Source organism: Lonchura striata, chromosome 27 (assembly GCF_046129695.1).
Source record: "Lonchura striata isolate bLonStr1 chromosome 27, bLonStr1.mat, whole genome shotgun sequence".
In the NCBI taxonomy this organism is placed as follows: domain Eukaryota; kingdom Metazoa; phylum Chordata; class Aves; order Passeriformes; family Estrildidae; genus Lonchura; species Lonchura striata.
Genome location: NC_134629.1, coordinates 8,563,356 through 8,584,144, shown reverse-complemented (window position 1 = coordinate 8,584,144; position 20,789 = coordinate 8,563,356). Strand labels below are relative to the sequence as shown.

General features: G+C 68.8%; 1 protein-coding gene across 1 annotated transcript; it reads left to right on the top strand.

Moving 5' to 3' along the window:
* The first annotated feature begins 12,907 nt into the window (after nt 1-12,907).
* PPP1R1A (protein phosphatase 1 regulatory inhibitor subunit 1A) lies at nt 12,908-19,027 on the top strand. Its single transcript, XM_077788598.1, has 7 exons — nt 12,908-13,049; nt 16,465-16,525; nt 16,937-16,974; nt 17,064-17,127; nt 17,519-17,668; nt 17,744-17,886; nt 18,561-19,027. The coding sequence occupies exons 1-6, from the start codon at nt 12,969-12,971 to the stop codon at nt 17,884-17,886; spliced, it is 537 nt and encodes a 178-aa protein (XP_077644724.1). The 5' UTR covers nt 12,908-12,968; the 3' UTR covers nt 18,561-19,027.
* The last annotated feature ends 1,762 nt before the right edge of the window (nt 19,028-20,789 follow it).

The following is a 20,789-nucleotide window of genomic DNA, read 5'->3' as shown; positions in this document are numbered from 1 at the left end:
CGGGGCACGGATGGCGAGCGGAGAGCACGGGATGAGCCCGGCCCGGGCTCTGCCCCTTATGAAGGGACCGGGGCAGGGCTCGGGCACCTGTGCGATTTTCCAGGTGTGGCCAGGTGCCCGTGCCAGGCCGGGATTAGCCCGGATTAGCCCCGCAGCCCCCCCGGCCGGCCCAGCCCCAGCCCGGAGCAGTTCCTGCCCCCCCAGATCAGGATCCCCCACTCCAGAGCAGCCCGGAGCACCCCAGAGTGCCCAGGGCACCCCGGTGACCCCACGCAGCCCCGCCCCAGCGCTGGGTTTGCAGTGACACTGATGGGAAAAGGACAGGAGGGGACATTGGGGGACATCTGGGGACAGGGAGGGACAGGGGGACGGGGGGTGTGAAGCCAACCCAGTCCCAGCCCTGGTGGGGATATCTGGGGGGCAGGTGATGGGAATTGTCCCACTGGAGCACCACGGGAGCGTGGCTCTGCTTGGGGAGCTGGGGCAGAGCAGCCCTGTTCCCTTTGGGATGGGACAGGAACATCCCTGTTCCCTTTGGGATGGGGCAGGAACATCCCTGTTCCCTTTGGGATGGGGCAGAGCAGCCCTGTTCCCTTTGGGATGGGACAGGAACATCCCTGTGCCCTTTGGGATGGGACAGGAACATCCCTGTTCCTTTTGGGATGGGACAGGAACATCCCTGTTCCCTTGGGATGGGGCAGGAACATCCCTGTTCCCTTGGGATGGGGCAGAGCAGCCCTGTTCCCTTTGGGATGGGACAGGAACATCCCTGTTCCTTTTGGGATGGGACAGGAACATCCCTGTTCCTTTGGGATGGGACAGGAACATCCCTGTTCCCTTGGGATGGGGCAGAACATCCCTGTTCCTTTGGGATGGGACAGGAACATCCCTGTTCCTTTGGGATGGGGCAGGAACATCCCTGTTCCCTTTGGGATGGGACAGGAACATCCCTGTTCCCTTTGGGATGGGGCAGAACATCCCTGTTCCCTTTGGGATTGGGGATACAACTGGGGATGGGTGAGGTAAGGATGGAATTGGGGCTGGATGTGGATGGAAATGGGATTTGGGCTAGAATTGGGGATGGAATTGGGGCTGGAATTGGGGCTGGATTTGGGGATGGAACTGGGGCTGGAACTGGGGCTGGAACTGGGGCTGGAATTGGGGCTGGAACTGGGGCTGGAACTGGGGCTGGAATTGGGGCTGGAATTGGGGCTGGATTTGGGGCTGGAACTGGGGCTAGAACTGGGGCTGGAATTGGGGCTGGATGTAGATGGGGCTGGAATTGGGGCTGGAATTGGGGCTGGAACTGGGGCTGGAATTGGAGCTGGAATTGGGGCTGGAATTGGGGCTGGATGTGGACGGGGCTGGAATTGGGGCTGGAATTGGAGCTGGAATTGGGGCTGGAATTGGGGCTGGAATTGGGGCTGGAATTGGGGCTGGATGTGGACGGGGCTGGAATTTGGGCTGGAATTGGGGCTGGGATTGGGGCTGGAATTGGGGCTGGAATTGGGGCTGGATTTGGGGCTGGAACTGGGGCTAGAACTGGGGCTGGAATTGGGGCTGGAACTGGGGCTGGAATTGGAGCTGGAATTGGGGCTGGAATTGGGGCTGGATGTGGACGGGGCTGGAATTGGGGCTGGAATTGGAGCTGGAATTGGGGCTGGAATTGGGGCTGGAATTGGGGCTGGAATTGGGGCTGGAATTGGGGCTGGATGTGGACGGGGCTGGAATTTGGGCTGGAATTGGGGCTGGGATTGGGGCTGGAATTGGAGCTGGAATTGGAGCTGGAATTGGGGCTGGAATTGGGGCTGGAATTGGGGCTGGATGTGGACGGGGCTGGAATTTGGGCTGGAATTGGGACTGGGATTGGGGCTGGAATTGGGGCTGGAATTGGAGCTGGAATTGGGGCTGGAATTGGGGCTGGAATTGGGGCTGGATTTGGGGCTGGAACTGGGGCTAGAACTGGGGCTGGAATTGGGGCTGGATGTAGATGGGGCTGGAATTGGGGCTGGAATTGGGGCTGGAATTGGGGCTGGATGTGGACGGGGCTGGAATTGGGGCTGGAATTGGAGCTGGAATTGGAGCTGGAATTGGGGCTGGAATTGGGGCTGGATGTGGACGGGGCTGGAATTGGTGCCAGGGGGTCGAGCACCCCGCACAAAGCCAGCCCCAAATGCAGGACTCGGGGCCCCGTGGCAGCTCCCCCAGCCCTTCCCTGCCCCCCGGCAGCTCCTGCTCCCCGTGGGAAGCGGCTCCCACGGCTTGGCCACGTCCTTCCTCTTGGCTGCCGAGGCGAGGGATGAATCCTGGGTGTTTTCCATCATCCCAGCGCCCGAGGGAGGATTTGTGCCACCTTCCCGCCTGTTCCTGGTGGCTCAGAGGGCCCCGTTCATTCCCGCTGGGACGAGGAGGGTGAGGAGGGCCCAGCCGTGCCCCGGGCAGGGATTTGGGGCAGCCAGATCCGGGAGACAGAGCCAGAGCCCCCAGGAAGGGATTGGGATCCTGGATCAGGGAGATAATCCCCAAACGCCCCCGTGGGGAGGCAGAAACACCTCATGGCATGAGGGACCTCTTTGTGCTGCTCCAGCAGCCACAGGTTCCTCATCCCACTGATTCATTAATCCTAAATGGGCCCAGAATCCCCCTAAAACCCTCCTGGGAAGCACCGCGGGCTCCGGGGTGTCCATGGAATGTGCTGGAGCTGCTGATGTCCCTGTGGAGAGCTGGAGGAAGATGTCCCAGCGTGTCCCCAACCCCATCCCTGTCCCAGTCTGGTTCCCAGTGGGATGGGACCGGCCCCGGGTGTCCCAGGGGTTGGTGACACCCCCAGGGGTGGGTGACATCTGCCAGGGGTGGGTGACACCTCCAGGGGTGGTCCCTGAGCTCAGCTCAGGTGTCCACAGCCCCCTCCAGGCTCTCCCAGCTACTCCCGGGTTTATTCCTGGGCCAAGCCAGGGCCAGGCAGAGCCAGGGCTGGAACGGGAATGGGAACGGGAACGGGAATGGGAACGGGAACGGGATGCCACCCCCCAGCAGGGACAAAGCCACCGTCATCCCTTCAGGGACTTTATTGTGTCCCCACCCCCTTCTAGTGCAAGCGACCAAAGTGCAAGTGACGTCCCCAAGGGCTGGGGACACATGGAGACACATCCCCCAAGGACTGGGACACGTCCCCAAGGGTTGGGGACACATCCCCAGGGGCTGGGGACACATTCCCCAAGGGTTGGGGACACGTCCCCAGGGGCTGGGACACGTCCCCAAGGGTTGGCGACATGTCCCCCAAGGGTTGGGGACACATCCCCAGGGGCTGGGACACATCCCCAAGGGTTGGGGACATGTCTCCAAGGACTGGGGACACGTTTCCAAGGGCTGGGGACACGTTCCCAAGGGCTGGGACACATCCCCGCCACAGGCCCTGAGCGAGCCGCAGGGCCGGGGGACAAGGGAGGGACAAAAACTGGGACAAAATCCCGAGGCCTGGAGGTTTTTCTGTGCCAAACAGCCACACGTGCACACCCACACACGCACACGTGTCACACGCGTGTCCAAAACGTCCGTGGGACACCCGGCCAAGGTGCCACCTCCTCCTGAGGTGGCCTCCGGTCACCCAGTGGGAGCCGGGGGTGCCGAGGTGGGGAGCGGCTCCTCCCCGGAGCCGCTGCTGCTGGAGCGCCCACGGAGCACGGAGCCTGCAGGGGGGACATGGAGGGGACACGGGGAGACACAGAGGGGACACAGAGGGGATATGGAGGGGACACAGAGGGGACACAGGGGGGACACGGGGGGGACACAGAGGGGACACGGGGAGACACAGAGGGGACACAGAGGGGACACGGGGGGGACACAGGGGGGACACAGGGGGGACACGGAGGGGACACGGGGGGGACACGGTGGACAAGGTTGGGACACGCTGGCACCGAGCAGCCGTGCCCCCCAGGAGGGTGGGGAAGACCCCAACTCACTCCTTGGGATCCTGAGGGAGAGATGGGGAGCATCATCATCATCCTCCTCATCATCGTCATCACCGTCCTCCTCCTCCTCGCTCAGCACCTGCGGGGGCAGGGGGTGGGTGCGGGGCTGAGCGTGTCACCGCTGCGGCGACAAAGGTGTGGCACCGCCCCCGCGTGTCCCTCGTGTCCCCACGCGTGACCCGGCCCGGCCTGTGCGTGACTGAGCCCGCGGCTCCCCCCGGCTCGCCCCGGGCCGGCCCCGCCCGAGCCTCTGAATCATTTAAACCTTAAAAGCCTGCGGAGCTCCGGGGACATTTCCCGCTCCAGCTCCTTCCCCGCGCCAGCCGGGGGGGCCTTCCTCGCCCTTCCTCCTCCTCCTCCTCCTCCTCACCTCCTCCAGCTCCAAGGCCTCCGCCGCTCCTGGGGGCTCGGGGGCCTCGGGGACCCTCCCGGGGGGCTGCAGCCCCGCGGCGACCCCGGGGCGGCCCCGAGAGCCGCGGCCGGAGCCGCTCGGGGGTCGCGGCCCCGCGGGGCGCTCGGGGGTGACCCCGACCCCGCCGGCGCGTGGGGGGGACACGGCGACATCGCCCCGCGTGTCCCCCGTGTCCCCCCGCGCTGCTCTCGCCGGGCACGGAGCCCCCCCGCGCCCCCGAACCCCCCGTCCGTGGAACCGGGAGCGCTCGGGGTGTCCCCACGCCGGGGGCGGCCCCGGGGACCACGGGCACCGCCCGGGGCCGGTGTCGCCGTGTCCCCCCCCAGTGTGGAGGCACAGCGAGGACACGGCGCGCTTCAGGCGCTCCCCGGGCCGCTCGGCGCTGTCGGCGATGTCGCGACAGGGCAGGGGGGCTGCGATGCGCCGCACGGGGGTCCGCGACACGTGGGAGTAGAGGCAGAAGAAAGCGTCGGCGGTGGCAGCCAGGGCCTGGACCTGCTGGAAGCGACCTGCGGGCCACATGCGGGGGGTCGGGGGGGCTCGGGGAGGGTCCTCCCAGCTCCCTCCTGGGGAAACTGAGGCACGGCCGCGGTTTCCCACCGCCGATAGGAGCAGTTAGCGCGTCCCACCCCACAGTTCCCGCCCGGGGAAACTGAGGCAGGCGAGCGTTTCCCATCCCCGGCAGAGGGCGGCTGGCGGGCCGGGGACAGCGGGGACAGCGGGGACAGCGGGGACACGCACTGGCCAGCAGCAGGCAGGGGTCCTCCATCTCCAGGCGCCGCGCTTGGGCCCGCAGGAAGAGCCCGAGGTCGATGCCGCTGGCGCGGGACGGGGCCGAGAGGAAGCGGGGGGGGACACGCGACGCGACCCCCGCCTCGCTGCCCACGAAGCCCAGGCTGTGCAGGATCTCCTCGGCGTCCGACTGCCAGCAGGCCAGCGCCGCGGCCAGGCTGCGGGAGGGGACAGCCCCGCCTCAGCCCCGCCGCGGCGACACCGGGGGCGGCGGGGACGCGGGTCCCCGAGCGGTGTGCCCCTACCTGGAGCTGCTGGGGACACCGGAGGGGACACCGCAGGGGACACCGGAGGGGACACTCAAAGCCACGCTGTCCCCAGGGCTGAGCCGCCGGTCCCGCTGAGCCGTACTGGGGAGGGGACAGTGCCAGCGGGACACACGGGGACAGTGTCCCCCGCCCCGCCAGCCTCCCCCGGGACCCCAAATCTCACCTGCCCGCGGCCTGGGGGCTCCCCGGGAGCAGCAGAGCTGGAAAAAGGAGCGGGGGGACAACAGCGGGTGACTCGCGCTGCTTTGGGGACATGTCCTGCTCTTGTCACAGCTCCGGGGGGACGCAGAGCTTGAGGACAGCCCCACCACACCGAACCCCTCCTGGGGGAGCTGATGGTGGCTGTCCCCGGCCCCGCTGTCCCAAATCACGCTGTTCCCTTCCCGCTGTCCCCATCCCGCTGTCCCCATCCCCCCTGTCCCCATCCCCCTGTCCCCATCCCGCTGTCCCCATCCCCCTGTCCCCAGTCTCACTGTCCCCAATCCCGCTGTTCCCTTCCTGCTGTCCCCATCTCCCTGTCCCCATCCCGCTGTCCCCATCCCGCTGTCCCCTCGGGCCGTGCCGGTGGCACCGGTACCTTCAGCTCCCAGGGCCAGCTCGTCCTCGCGGCTCGTCCCGCTGCTGCCGCACGCTGCGAGAGGGAGGGGACACTGTGACATCGCCGGGGACCCCCGGGACCACCGCCCCGTGGCCCCTGGGGACAGCGAGGGGACAAAGCTGACGTACGGCAGGGGCCCGGCAATCCCGGCTCGTCCGGCGCTGCCGCCCTGCGCCAGAGCACGGCCCCGGTCACGGCCCCTGACCCCTGACCCCTGACCCCTGACCCCTGACCCCGAGCCCTGACCCCGAGCCCAAACCCGACCCCGAGCCCGTCCCGGGGGAGCGGAGGTGGCACAGGACAGCAGAGCACGGCGGGGTGGGGACAGGCGGTGGCTCTGCTCATTTTTGGCACATCCCCAACCCCAGGGACCCCCGACGCCCCTGAGACCCCCGAGGCGTGAGGGGGGACGGTGCCCCCACCCCAGCCCAGCCCTGGGGACCCCCCGGGACCCCCGGGTCCCCCTCACCCGCAGTCCCGCAGCCACGTCCTCGCTGCCGAGGCCGCCTGGGGGGACACAAAGGCTGTGAGGGACCCGGCCCGGGGGTGCCCCCGCACCCTGGGGTGGCCCTGACCTTGTGGGACAGCGGGGTCCGGCTGTGGTGGCTCCTGGGGGACAGCGGCCACCTCCTCCTCCTCCTCCTCTTCCTCATCCTCCTCCTCCTCCTCCTCTTCCTCCTCCTGCTCCTGCCCCGCGGGGCCGCACCAACCACGGCTCTGCCGCTTGTGCCACGAGCAGGGCCCGAGAACCGGGGCGCCCTCCATGGCCGGGGGGCCGGGGGGGTCCTGCGGGGACAGCGGGGACGTGAGGGGGACGTAAGGGACCCAGGGGTGCTGGGGGCCACCGGGGGTTCCACGGGCAGGTGCCCAGGGTGGGCTTGGGACATCCCAGGGTGGGCTCGGGCCATCCCAGGGTGGGCTTGGGGCTGTTCAGGGTGGGCTCGGGCCATCCCAGGGTGGGCTTGGGGCTGTTCAGGGTGGGCTTGGGACATCCCAGGTTGGGCTCGGGACATCTTGGAGTGGTCCTGAGACATCCCAGGGTGGGCTCAGGGCAGTTCAGGGTGGGCTTGGGACATCCCAGGGTGGGCTTGGGGCTGTTCAGGGTGGGCTCGGGCCATCCCAGGGTGGGCTCGGGCCATCCCGGGGGTTCTCCGCCCCCTCCCCGGCGATTTCCCGGTGCCAGTGGGCGCCGAGGGGCGGAGTGGGACGGGCCCGGAGCTGCCGGAGGGGCGGAAGAGATGCGGAGCCGAGATAAACGCGTGGCGCTGCCCCACGGGGCGGAGCGAGGGCTGCGGATCTCCCGGGGCTCCCCCCGGGACGAGATTCCCACCGGGAATGTCCCAGCCCGGCCATCCCCCGAGCACGGGACCGGCCCGCTCCCGTGGTTCCCCGGGGGAGGGGACGCCCCTCGCCCACCCCGCGGCGCCCCCGGCACCAATCCCACCGGGAAAGCTCCGGGATGGGCTGGCAGGACCAGCCCGGCTCCCCCGGGATGCCCAGGGCGGGGATGTCACCTCCGGTGCCACCTCCCATCGAGGCCACCTCCAACCCCGGGACCCCCGGCCCGGCTCCCGGGGACCCCTCCCCGGCTGGGCCTGGCATTGGAAATGTGGGGGGGGTCCCCAGCAGGGCTCGTGTCTCAGAGCACCCCCAGCCCCATCCTGCTCTTCCTCCTCATCCTCCTGTTCCTCCTCCTCCTCCTCATCCTCCTTTCCCTCCTCACCCTCCTGTTCCCCCTCATCTTCCTCATCCTCCTGTTCCTCCTCATCCTCCTCCTCTTCATCCTCCTCATCCTCCTGTTCCTCCTCATCCTTCTCCTCCTCATCTTCCTCATCCTCCTGTTCCTCCTCATCCTCCTCCTCCTCCTCTTCCTCCTCCTCCTCCTCTTCCTCCTTATCCTCCTCTTCCTCCTCCTCCTCCTCCTCATTCTCCTACTCCTCTTCCTCCTCATCCTCCTCTTCCTCCTCCTCCTCCTCCTCCTCCTTCTCATCCTCCTCCTCCTCACCCCCCTGCCCCTCCCGCTGTTTCCCCCCAGCTCCGGGCTCTGGAATCCCCTCTCCCGGTGCCCCCACCCCCCCGGGCCCCGGTCCCCGTGCCCCCCAGCTCGCTCCCCTCGCATCCCTCCGTGCCCACCGGCGGCTCCCTGGCACTGACCGGCACCGGGCACCGCCGGGCAGCTCCCTGCGGCACTGACCGGCACCGGGCACCACCGGGCAGCTCCCTGCGGCCACCCGGAGCCGCGGGCAGCGGCCTCCTGCCCCCCGCGCCCCGCCCGGCCCCGTCCGTCAGCGCAGCGGGAGGAACCTCATCGGCTTGGAAGAGGAAATTAAAAAAAATTAAAAACAAAAATCACCAGCCCGAACCTCAAACGTTGCCCCACATCCGCCAGCGCCACGGGAAAAGCTCCGTGCCAGCCCAGCGGGGGCTGAGAGCGGCCCGGGCACCCCCCGCCACCTTCCCGGGGGTCCCCAACCCTCCCAAGGGGTCCCCAACTTTTCTGAGGTGTCCCCAACCCTCTCAAGGTGTCCTCAACCACCCCGAAGGATCCCAAACCCTCCCAAGGAGTCCCAAACCTTCCTGAGATGTCCCCAACCTTCCCAAAGGGTCCCTGATCTTCCCGAGGTGACCCCAAACCCTCTCAAGGTGTCCCAAACCTTCCTGAGATGTCCCCAACCTTCCTGGGTGTCCCCAACCCTCCCAAGGAGTCCCAAACCTTCCTGAGATGTCCCCAACCTTCCCAAATGGTCCCTGATCTTCCCGAGGTGTCTCCAACCCTCTCAAGGTGTCCCCAACCTTCCTGGGTGTCCCCAACCCTCCCAAGGAGTCCCAAACCTTCCTGAGATGTCCCCAACCTTCCCAAATGGTCCCTGATCTTCCCGAGGTGTCTCCAACCCTCCCAAGGTGTCCCCAACCTTCCTAGGTGTCTCCAACCCTCCCAAGGTGTCCCAAACGTTCCCGAGGTGTCTCCAACCTTCCCAAAGGGTTCCAAACCCTCCCAAGGCGTCCCCAGGTGTCCCCTGAGTGGGGACATCCCCAGAGTGGGGACAGCACTCACCTCACGGCCACTGAGGTGCCCCCCTGGCCCCTCATCCATTCCAACGGGTCCCCAAGGAGCTGGAATCTCCAGGAGCTGGAATTCCCAGGAGTTTGGGACCCCAGGAGCTGAAATCTCCAGGAGTTGGATCCCCCAGGAGCTGGAATTCCTTGGAGTTGGGTACCCCAAGTGCTGGAATTCCCAGGATGTGGAATCTCCAGGAGTTGGGGATCCTGAGTGCTAGAATTCCAAGGAGCTGAGGAACCCAGGAGCTGGAATTCCCAGGATCTGGAATCCCCAGGATCTGGAATTCCCAGGCTCTGGAATTCCCAGGCTCTGGAATTCCCAGGCTCTGGGGATCTCAGGATCTGGATTCCCAGGCTCTGGATTCCCAGGCTCTGGGGATCTCAGGCTCTGGATTCCCAGGCTCTGGAATTCCCAGTCTCTGGGGATCTCAGGATCTGGAATTCCCAGGCTCTGGAATTCCCAGGCTCTGGAATTCCCAGTCTCTGGGGATCTCAGGATCTGGAATTCCCAGGCTCTGGAATTCCCAGGCTCTGGAATTCCCAGTCTCTGGGGATCTCAGGATCTGGAATTCCCAGGCTCTGGAATTCCCAGGCTCCGGGCAGCCGGGATCCGGGTCCCCGGGCCTTGTGTCCCGGCTCCGGGTGGCACGCGGGGCTCGGAGCGGGAGCCCCGGCGCTGCCCCGGCCGGGATCCGTCAAAAAAGGCAAAGCAGCTCCGGCCGGGAGCGCCGCGCCCGCTCCGCCGGGATATTTTTAGCCCGGGAGTGTTTGTGGATAAAGCCCCGAATTAAGCGTTCCTTCAGGCGGCCCGGGCGGGGGGGCAGTACCGGGCAGGACGGGAGCCCCCCGGGAGGGTGGGAATACCACCGGGAGGTGGGAATACCACCGGGAGAACGGGAATACCCCCGGGAAGGACGGGAATACCACCGGGAGAACGGGAATACCACCGGGAGGGTGGGAATACCACCGGGGAGAACGGGAATACCGCTGGGGAGAACGGGAATACCCCCGGGGAGAACGGGAATACCACCGGGGAGAACGGGAATACCCCCGGGAGGGTGGAAATACCACCGGGAGGGTGGGAATACCACCGGGAGGGTGGGAATACCACCGGGGAGAACGGGAATACCGCTGGGGAGAACGGGAATACCCCCGGGAGGGTGGGAATACCACCGGGGAGAACGGGAATACCCCCGGAAGAACGGGAATACCCCCTGGGAGGATAAGAACATTCCTGGGAAGGACGGGAAGAGCCCTGGAAGGATGGGGAGAGCCCTGGGAAGGACGGGAATATTCCGGGGAAGGGTAGGAAGAGCCCTGGAAGGACGGACAGATCCCCCAGGAGGGACGGACAGACACATCCCCAGGACGGACGGACATCCCCAGGACGGACGGACACAGCCCTGGGCAGACCCCTCCGGGCTCGCCCCTCGCTGGCCCCGTCCTGTCCCCGCCGTCACACCCTGCACACGGCCGGCCCCGAGCGTGTCCCCACGGATGTCCCCAGGGATGTCCCCAGGGATGTCCCCGAGATGTCCCCAGGATGTCCCCAGGGGTGTCCGTGGCTGCGGCACAGCCAGGGGACCCTCAGTGCCACCACGGCCTGGCCACTGTCACTGCACGACCCCCCCGGTGTCCCCTCAGTCCCATCCCCACCCACGTTCCCTCGGGAAGCGCAGGGGAGGCTGAGGGGGGATCGAGGGGCCTTTCCCACCAAAAATTCCCGGGGACCCCCGGGATGGGGCTGGGGGCGTCACGCCGGACTTCGGGGGGAGGGTCCAAAGCTGGGGACGCCCCCTCCCCCAAAACCACCAGCACCTTTATCCCGACCCCCGGCACCCACGAGGTGCCCCAGCGTTGCCCCCGGTGCCCCCCCGGGACCCCCGGGGCTGGCGGGGGGGCTCGGGCGGGACCCCCGGGGCTGGCGGGGGGCTCGGACGGGACCCCCGGGGCTGGCGGGGGGGCTCGGGCGGGACCCCCGGGGCTGGCGGGGGGGCTCGGGCGGGACCCCCGGGGCTGGCGGGGGGGCTCGGGCGGGACCCCCGGTGCTGCCGGGGGGCTCGGGCGGGACCCCCGGGGCTGGAGGAGGGGCTCGGGCGGGACCCCCGGGGCTGGCGGGGGGGCTCGGCGGGGCTCGGGCGGGCCCCCCCCGCCTGACCTACTTAGCGGATCCCTGCCGGCAGATCCCGCAGCCGCCCGGGCTCCCGGCTCCATGAATAAGTGATGGGGCACGCACTCGGGGCTGCGCGGGGGGGCCCCGGCCCGCAAGCCCCGGCCCCACAAACCCCCCAGCCCCACAAATCCCCCTGCCCCACAGCCCCCACAGTCCTCAGACCCCCCCAGCCCCACACTTGGAACCCCCTTGGCCTCACAATCCCCGACCCCACAACCCCCCCCAGCCCCAAAACCACCCCAGCCCCGCGCCCGGAACCCCCCCGAGCCCACAACCCCCCCAGTCCCCAAACTCCTCCTGCCCCACAACCCTCCCAGCCCCACTCCCAAATGTGCCGGTTTAGGGGTTCTGGGGTGTCCCCCACGTGTCCGGGCTCTGCTGGACAGTCCCCAAGTGCTGGCCTTGTCCCCTTGTCCTGGAGCCAGGGGGGATCGATGGTGCCATTGCCCCTGTCCCCGTTCCTGTCCCTGTTCCCGTCCCTGTCCCCATCCCTGTCCTGTCCCATCCCCGTCCCTGTCCCCGTCCCTGTCCCCATCCCTGTCCCTGTCCCTGTCCCTGTCCCTGTCCCTGTCCATGTCCCTGTCCCTGTCCCTGTCCCTGTCCCTGTCCCTGTCCTGTCCCTGTCCCTGTCCCTGTCCCCATCCCTGTCCCATCCCTGTCCCTGTCCTGTCCCTGTCCCCATCCCTGTCCCATCCCTGTCCCATCCCCGTCCCTGTCCCCGTCCCTGTCCCCATCCCTGTCCCTGTCCCTGTCCCTGTCCCTGTCCCATCCCTGTCCCTGTCCCCATCCCTGTCCCTGTCCCTGTCCCTGTCCCCATTCCCATCCCCATCCCAAGTGTTCCCGAGTCTGTCCTTGTGTCTGTCTGTCCCCATGTCCCAGGGTCCATCCCTGTTTCTGTACTCGTGTCCCTCTGTCTGTCCCTTCATCCTGGCTCTGTCCACACGTCTGTCCCTGCGGCCTGGAGTCCATCCTTGTGTCTGTTTGTCTGTCCCCATGTCTCAGGGTCCCCCTGCATGTGCATCCCTGTGTCCCCATGTCTGTCTGCGTGTCCCTGTGTCTGTCCCCATGTCCCAGGCTCTGTCCCACACTCCTGACTCTGTCCATGTGTCTGTCCCCGTGTCCCTGTGTCTGTCCCCATGTCCCAGGCTCTGTCCCACACTCCTGACTCTGTCCATGTGTCTGTCCCCATGTCCCTGTGTCTGTCCCCATGTCCCTGTGCCTGTCTGTCTGTCCCCATGTCCCTGTGTCCATCCCCATGTTCCCGTGTCTGTCCCTGTGTCCATCCCCATGTTCCTGTGTCTGTCCCTCTGTCCATCCTCATGTCCCCGTGTCTGTCCATCTGTCCATCCCCATGTCTGTCCCTCTGTCCATCCCTGTGTCTGTCCATCCCCGTGTCCCTGTGTCTGTCCATCCCCGTGTCCCCGTGTCTGTCCCTCTGTCCATCCCTGTGTTCCCGTGTCTGTCTGTTCCCTCTGTCCATCCCTGTGTCTGTCCATCCCCGTGTCTGTCCCTCTGTCCATCCCCGTGTCCCGCGCGCGGGGCCCGGGGCGAGGCGCGGCCTCCGCGGGGCGTGGCCGGGGCGTGGCCGGGGCGTGGCCGGGGCGTGGCCGGGGCGTGGCCGGGGCGTGGCCGGGGCGTGGCCGGGGCGTGGCCGCTCGGAGCCGCCGGAGCCGCCGGAGCCGCCGCGCCCGCGATGGAGCCCAACAGCCCCCGCAAGATCCAGTTCACGGTCCCGCTGCTGGAGCCGCACCTGGACCCGGAGGCGGCCGAGCAGGTGCGGGGACACCGCGGGGACACCGGGGCGGCACCGCGGGGACACCGGGGGGACACCGGGGGGACACCGGGGCGACACCGGGGCGGCACCGGGGGGGCGGCGGGGCCGCGCGGAGGAGCGAGCCGGGCGGGCTCCGGAGGGCTGCGGGCACGGCGGGGGCACGGCCCGGGCTGGGGGCCCGGGGGTGGCACCGCCGGGGCCGGGGGTGACGCGGGGACAGCGGCGACCGGAGGCTGCAGCCGCCCGGTGCCGGGGCCACCCGCGCGGAGCGGCCGCCGCTGCCCCAGAGCCCCGCAGGGCCGTGGGGCGGGGGGTGGCAGTGCCGGGGCCATGTGCCGGCTCTGCGCGACGCCACCGGGGCCACCCCGGGGCCACCCCGGGACCCCCGGGCCCTGCTCCCGTCAGAGCCGGTCCCGGGACGGCCCCGGGCACGGGGTGACCCCGCGGGGACGCGGCCGGGGACCCCCGGGCACCCCGAGCCCCTCCTGCCACCTCCCCCCGGCCCCGGGGCTGCAGGGCACAGGAGGGCTCTGGGGGGACCCCTCGGCCCCACCGCGGGGGCTTGAGGGGGGTGAGGAGAAGAGGGGGGGTCCCTTCCGTGTCCCCCCAGCTGGGAGTCCTGGGGTGGGGGGCCAGGACCCCCCGGTGCCAACGGAGCGGGGCCGAGTGTGGCACTGTCACTGCCTGTGCCCATCTGGGGCCACCACCCGGCTCGGTGGCAGCAGCGGGGGTCCCCAGCAGGGAGGGGGAGAGTTTGGGGGTCCCCAGGAGAGAGAGGGAGACCGGCGGGGGAGGGGGGCACGAGCCCCCCAGCACCCAGCAAGGGACACCCCCAGCCCGTCCCCATCGCAGTCGGGCTTGGGCACTGCCCAGCCCGGGGACCCCCCTGCCCTGCCCTGCCTCAGTTTCCCCTGCCGGGGGGGTCTCACCCGGCACCTCTCAGCGCCCTGAGCCGGGGGCGACCCCGGCCCCGTGCGGTGGCAGCAGGTGACACTGCCGATGTCCCCCTCCCGCTCCTTTTTTTGGGGTGTCCCCTCGCAGCGACGGGGGGCTCGGCCGTGCCACCCCGCTCCGGGTGGCACCGCGGTGTCCCTGTGTCCTGCGGGGCCGTCCCCAAACCCGTCCAGCCCCACCCTCCCGCAGGACCTCGTCCCCCCGTGTCCCCCCCGTGTCCCCGCCGTGTCCCCCCCGCAGGTCCGGCAGCCCCCTCACCCCCATCTCAGCTGAGCCCCCCGGTGCCCCCCGGTGCCCCCCGGTGCCCCCCGGTGCCAGGCCCGGCCCAGGCCTTTGTCCCGCACTCTGCCCGTGTCCCCGACTCCCCCCGCGCGTGTCCCCGGGGCCGCGGGGACCATCCCGGGGGGGTTTTGCTGGGCCGGGCCGGGCCGAGCCGAGCCGGGCCCCTCCCGCTCCCGCCCGGTGCCCGCTCCCGGTCCCCCTCCCGGTGCCCGCTCCCGGTGCCGGAGGCGGCCCCGTCCCGGCTGCCCCCGGATCGCGCCGCTCGCCCTTAATCGATGCTGGAGATTGATCTAAAAATAGCGCCGGGAGGGAGGCAGGGATGGAGGGATGGAGGAGGGATGGGGGATGGAGGAGGGAGGAGGGAGGGGAGGACGGAGGGAGGGAGCGAGCGGCCGGGGGGGGGGGGGGAGGACCGGCGCATCCCCTCCCCGGAGCACCGGGATCCCCCCGCCCTCCCCGGACCCCCGGAATTCGGGGAGGGGGCGGCTCAGCCGGCGGCGCTCGGCTCCACCTGGGTCACCTTGAGCAGGTGGTGCCGCTGTCCCCTCCCCATCCCCGCCCCGGGGGTCGCGCCCGGGGTGTTGGGGGGGTGGGCACGGCCTCGCCCCCCACCCCCGGGGGGCTCCGGAGGGGCGGCAGCGTCCCGGGGGGGCCGCGGCTCCGCGGGGCCCCTCCCGGAGCTGCGGGGCCCCGGGGGACCCCGAACCCTCCCAGCCCCATCGCGGGGTGGGGAGGGGGCAGACGGGGGGACCCCGGCCCCAAAGTGGGGGGGTCGCCCGTGGACGGCCGGCGGGGCCGGGGCGATTCCCGGCGATTCCCGGCGATTCCCGGTTCCCGCTAATCTCCGTTCAACATCCAGCCGCGTTTCCACGGCAACGGGGCCGGCACGGGAGGATGCGCCGGGGGCCGGGGGTGGGCAGGGGCCGGGGGAGGTGCGGAGCTGCCGGCCGCTCGCCCGCCTCATTAGCATCTCATTAGCATCTCATTAGGCAGCCCGCCTCATTAGGGAATCCTCGCTGGGAAATCCATTTTCCGGCGGCGCTCAGTTACTGGGTCAGCGGGGAAAGGGGGCGCGGGGTCAGCGCTGTCCCCAATGCCACCGCTGTCCCCTCGGCCACCGCTGTCCCCACGGCCACCGCTGTCCCCAATGCCACCGCTGTCCCCAGTGCCACCGCTGTCCCCAGTGCCACCGCTGTCCCCAATGCCACCGCTGTCCCCACGGTCCCCACCACGGCCACTCCGCGGCCACCAACCCCCCCAAAAGGCCGCGGCGGGGCCGAAGTGGCTCCAGGTGACCTTGGGCAAGGACAGCGGCCGCGGAGGAAGGGCAGGGCCCCTCCACTGTCCCCGTGTCGCTGTCCCCGTGTCTCTGTCCCCGTGTCGCTGTCCCGGTGTCTCTGTCCCCATGTCGCTGTCCCCGTGCCTCTGTCCCCGTGTCGCTGTCCCCGTGTCGCTGTCCCCGTGTCCCTGTCCCCGTGTCTCTGTCCCCGTGTCGCTGTCCCCGTGTCGCTGTCCCCGTGTCGCTGTCCCCGTGTCGCTGTCCCGGTGTCGCTGTCCCCACGCGGGTACAATTAGCTCCAGATGGAAAAGCCACGCGTGTCCGGCCACCGCTGTCCCCAAGGGCCACCACCACCCTGAGCTCGGGGACACGGCGGGCTCGGGGCCAGCGGGGCTGGGGCACAGCTGAGGGTCCCAGTTCGGGGTCCCAGTTCGGGGTCCGAGGGTCCCAGTTCGGGGTTCCAGTTTGGGGTCCCAGTTCTGTGTCCCAGGGTCCCAGTTCAGGGTCCCAGTTCTGTGTCCCAGGGTCCCAGTTCAGGGTCCCAGTTCCGTGTCCCAGGGTCCCAGTTCGGGGTCCCAGTTTGGGGGCCCAGTTCAGGGTCCCAGTTCCGTGTCCCAGGGTCCCAGTTCGGGGTCCCAGTTTGGGGGCCCAGTTCAGGGTCCCAGTTCCGTGTCCAAGGGTCCCAGTTCGGGGTCCCAGTTCCGTGTCCCAGGGTCCCAGTTCGGGGTCCCAGTTCCGTGTCCCAGGGTCCCAGTTTGGGGTCCCAGTTCGGGGTCCCAGTTTGGGGTCCCAGTTTGGGGTCCCAGTTCGGGGTCCCAGTTCGGGGTTCCAGTTCCATGTCCCGAGGTCCCAGTTTGGGGTCCCAGTTCGGGGTCCCAGTTCTCTCCTCTGTCCCCCCAGATCCGGCGGCGTCGGCCGACTCCGGCCAACCTTGTCCTGAGCAGTGACCAATCGTCCCCAGGTGGGTCCGAGCGGTGTCCCCGCGTCACCCCCGGCCCCGGCCCACCCAGGGCACCCCAGGGCACTCGGGACCCCCCAAGGGGCTCAGGGACCCCCAGAATTACTCAGGGACCCCCTAAATGACTCAGGGGCCCCTCCACGTGCTCAGGGACCTCCCAAAAATGCTCAGCGCCCCCCACATGATGCTCAGCCCCCCTCCCCACATTCCAGCCCCCCCTCGATGCTCAGGACCCCCACACATGGGGCGGGTGGGACCCCAAATCCCCCTGACAATGAGGGGGGGGTGGGGGTGGTGGCACTGTCCCCATGGCATCCCCAGGGGACAGAGACCCCCCCATGGGGCTGGATTGACAAGGGGGGGCGCAGGATGAGCCCCCCACCCTCTGCTGACCTCCTGCCCCCCCCACCCCAGAGATCGATGAGGACCGGCTGCCCAACCCCCTGCTGAAGGTAGGTGACACTGCCAGGGGGACACGGGGGGACAGGAGGGACCCCCCCAAAGCTGGGGGACCCCCCCCTGAGCCCCGCTGTCCCCCCAGTCCGGCCTGGCCATGTCCCCCCGGCAGAGGAAGAAGGTGGCCAGGAGCACCCCCACCATGAAAGGTACGGGGGGACACGGGGGACACGGGGGGACACGGGGGGGACACGGGGGGACATGGGGGACACGGGGGGACACGGGGAGGTAACATTAGGGGCATATGGGGGGACACGGGGACATGAGGGGGCACAGGGGGGACACAAGGGGGACACGGGGGGACACGGGGGGACACGGGAGGACACGGAGAGACACGGGGAACATGGGGGGACACGGGAGGACACGGAGGGACACGGGGCGACACGGGAGGACACGGGAGGACACGGAGGGGCACGGGGAGGTGACATTAGGGTCATATGGGGGCACACAGGGACATGAGGGGGCACAGGGGGGACACGGGGGGACACGGGGGGGACACGGGGCGGTGACAGCCCCCCCAGCGTCGCTGCCGCCCCGCAGAGCTGCAGACCATGGTGGAGCACCACCTGTGCAAGCAGGCGCAGGGCGCCGACGACGACGACGAGGCGGCGGCCGCCGCCCGCTGCCCCCGCGGCGAGCCCGGGCACCGGCACAGCCCCGGCGGCTCCTGCCCCGGCCTGGGCGGCCACCGTGAGTCGGGGCTCGGGATGGGGGCACGGGGCGCTGGGGGGCTCTGGGGTCACCCCTGTGCTGGGACACCCGCAGGGACACCCGGCGATGGCACCCCCCAAGCCGGGACCCCCCAGGCCGGGACCCCCCGGGCCGGGACCCCCGGGACCGTGCGGCGCGGCCGGGCCGAGGACGGGACCCATATAGAGCCTGGGGACAGCGCGGGCAGCGGCCACTAGGTACGGCTGGGACACGGGGACAGCGGGGGGATTGGGGACAGTGGGGGCACCGGGGGGATTGGGGACACCGGGGGGACTGGGGACAATGGGGGCACCGGGGGGATTGGGGACACCGGGGGGACTGGGGACAATGGGGACACCGGGGAGATTGGGGACAGTGGGGGGATTGGGGACACCGGGGGGACTGGGGACAGTGGGGACACCGGGGGGACTGGGGACAATGGGGGCACCAGGGGGACTGGGGACACCGGGGGGATTGAGGACAGTGGGGGGATTGGGGACACCGGGGGTGCTGGGGACAATGGGGGGATTGGGGACAGTGGGGACACTGGGGGCAGGGGGGGACATTGGGGGTGCTGGGGGACTGGGGACACTGGGATGTTCCTGGATGTCCCTGGGATGTCACTGGGATGTCCCTGGATGTTCCTGGATGTCACTGGGATGTTCCTGGATGTCCCTGGGATGTCCCTGGGATGTCCTGGGATGTCCCTGGATGTTCCTGGATGTCACTGGGATGTCCCTGGATGTTCCTGGATGTCACTGGGATGTCACCGGGACACTCCCGCCACTCTCCAGGGACGGGGACAGTGGCAGGGCCAGGGTGGCACTGCTGGCACAGGGACAGGGACAGGGGTGTCCCCTCCCCGGTGCCCAGCACTGTCCCTTGTCCCCAGGTGTGGCCGCAGCTGCCCAGCGGAGACTTTTTTATTCCATTTTCTAAGATTTTGGGGCTGCCCAGAACGATTTTGGGATGTTTTATTTTATTATTTTATTTTATTTTATTTTATTTTATTTTATTTTATTTTATTTTTTATTTTATTTTTTAAATTTAATTTTATATTTTATTTTATTTTTTATTTTATTTTATTTTTTATTTTATTTTATTTTATATTTTATTTTATTCCCATGGGCATGTCCCCACCGGTGGGGAGGGGGGGAAGGGTCTGGGAACCCCCAACCTGGGATGTCCCCTTCCCCTGGGGACCTCAGGGCAGGTGACACTGGGGACACTGAGCAGACCCCCCCTCACTGCCACCCCCTCGGGCTCCCCAGGGCAGGTGACAAGTGCCACACACCCCCCACCCCCTCACTGTCACCCTTGGGTGACACTGGGGACACCCTGCGTGCCCCCCACCCGCACTGCCACCCCCGGGTCCCCAGGGCGGGTGACACTGGGGACACCCAGCCCACGCCCCCCCCCCCGTCACTGCCACCCTCGGGGTGTCCCCTGGGCCCCCCCCCACCCCGTGCACACCTGGGGGGACACCTGGGCACGGGGAGGGGACAGGGGAGGGGACAGGGGAGGGGACAGGGACACGCGCGTGCACACGGACACGGGGGGTGGGGACGGGGACACGGGGGGCGCGGGGACCCCCCCAGCCGGAATTAAAGGGATCCTTTCCCCCCCCGCCTCCTGCTTGGGCTGCGCCGGGGGTGGGGGGGATCCCCTCTTTGGGGGGGGGTCCAAAACCCTTTTTGGGGGGCTCCAGGACCCCCCCCCAGTCGGTGCTGGAGGACCCGAGACCCCTTTGTGGGTGCTGGGGGAGGGGTTCAGGACCCCATTTTTGGGGTGGGGGGTTCCAGGACTCCCTTTTGGGTGCTGGGGGGGCTCCAGGACCCCCCCAAAGAGACCCCTGACCCCCTCTGGGGCCGCCCCATGCCGGGTTCTGCCCCCTCCCCAAATTCTACCCCCCGCAGTGGCCGGAGCGCGGCCGTGGTGGTGGCGGCGGCGTTTATTAATTAACTCATTAATTAATTAATGAATTGCTCGTTAGCGGCGGCGCGGGGGGGACACATGCGGGGGGGGCGGGCAGGAGCTCTGGCAGCGGTGACCGAGGGGGGGACACGGGGGGACACGGAGGGACACGGGGGACACGGGGGGACACGGGGGGACACGGGGGACACGGGGGACACGGGGGACACGGGGGGACACGGGGGGACACGGGGGACACGGGGGGACACGGGGGGACACGGGGGGACATAGGGGGACACGGGGGACACGGGTGGGACACGGGGGGACACGGGGGGACACGGGGGGACACGGGGGGACACGGGGGACACGGGGGGACACGGGGGGACACGGGGGACACGGGGGACACGGGGGACACGGGGAACACGGGGGGGACACGGGGGGACACGGGGGGACACGGGGGGACACGGGGGGACATAGGGGGACACGGGGGACACGGGTGGGACATGGGGAGACACGGGGGACACGGGGGGGACACGGGGGGACACGGGGGACACGGGGGGACACGGGGGGACATAGGGGGACACGGGGGGACACGGGGGGACACGGGTGGGACACGGGTGGGACACGGGGGGACACGGGGGGGACACGGGGGGACACGGGTGGGACACGGGGGGACACGGGGGACACGGGGGGACACGGGGGACACGGGGGGGACATGGGGGGACATGGAGGGACACGGGGGGACACGGGGGACAAAAATACAAATGGGGGGTGTGCCAGGAGCCAGGGCCGGAGCGGGTGGGGAGAATGGTCCGGGTGTTCCAGAACATTCCCGAGCATTCCCGGGGACGTTCCAGAACATTCCCAGGGCTCGGGGCAGCCGGAGGGAATCCAGGATTTTGGGGTGAGGGTGTGGTGGTGCTCAAGGGGCGGCGGATCCGGGATTCTGGAACATTCCCGAGAGTGGATTTCGGATCCTGGAGATTCCCAAGGCTGGATCTGGGATTCTGGAACATTCCCAAGGCTGGCTCTGGGATTCTGGGAGATCCCAAGATCGGATCCGAGATTCTGGAATGTTCACGAGGCTGGATCCAGGATCCTGGAAGATCCCAAGCCTGGATTCGGGATCCTGGAACATTCCTGAGGGTGGATTCAGGATCCTGGAACGTTCCTGAGGGTGGATCCAGGATCCTGCGGGATCCCCGGGCAG

What these genes read in the sequence shown, in the direction of transcription:
- PPP1R1A (XM_077788598.1), top strand. Translation starts at nt 12,969, where the DNA reads ATGGAGCCCAACAGCCCCCGCAAGATCCAGTTCACGGTCCCGCTGCTG. An exon ending in ACCCGGAGGCGGCCGAGCAG is followed by an intron (nt 13,050 to 16,464) that starts GTGCGGGGACAC and finishes CTGTCCCCCCAG; the next exon opens with ATCCGGCGGCGTCGGCCGAC. An exon ending in TGCCCAACCCCCTGCTGAAG is followed by an intron (nt 16,975 to 17,063) that starts GTAGGTGACACT and finishes CTGTCCCCCCAG; the next exon opens with TCCGGCCTGGCCATGTCCCC.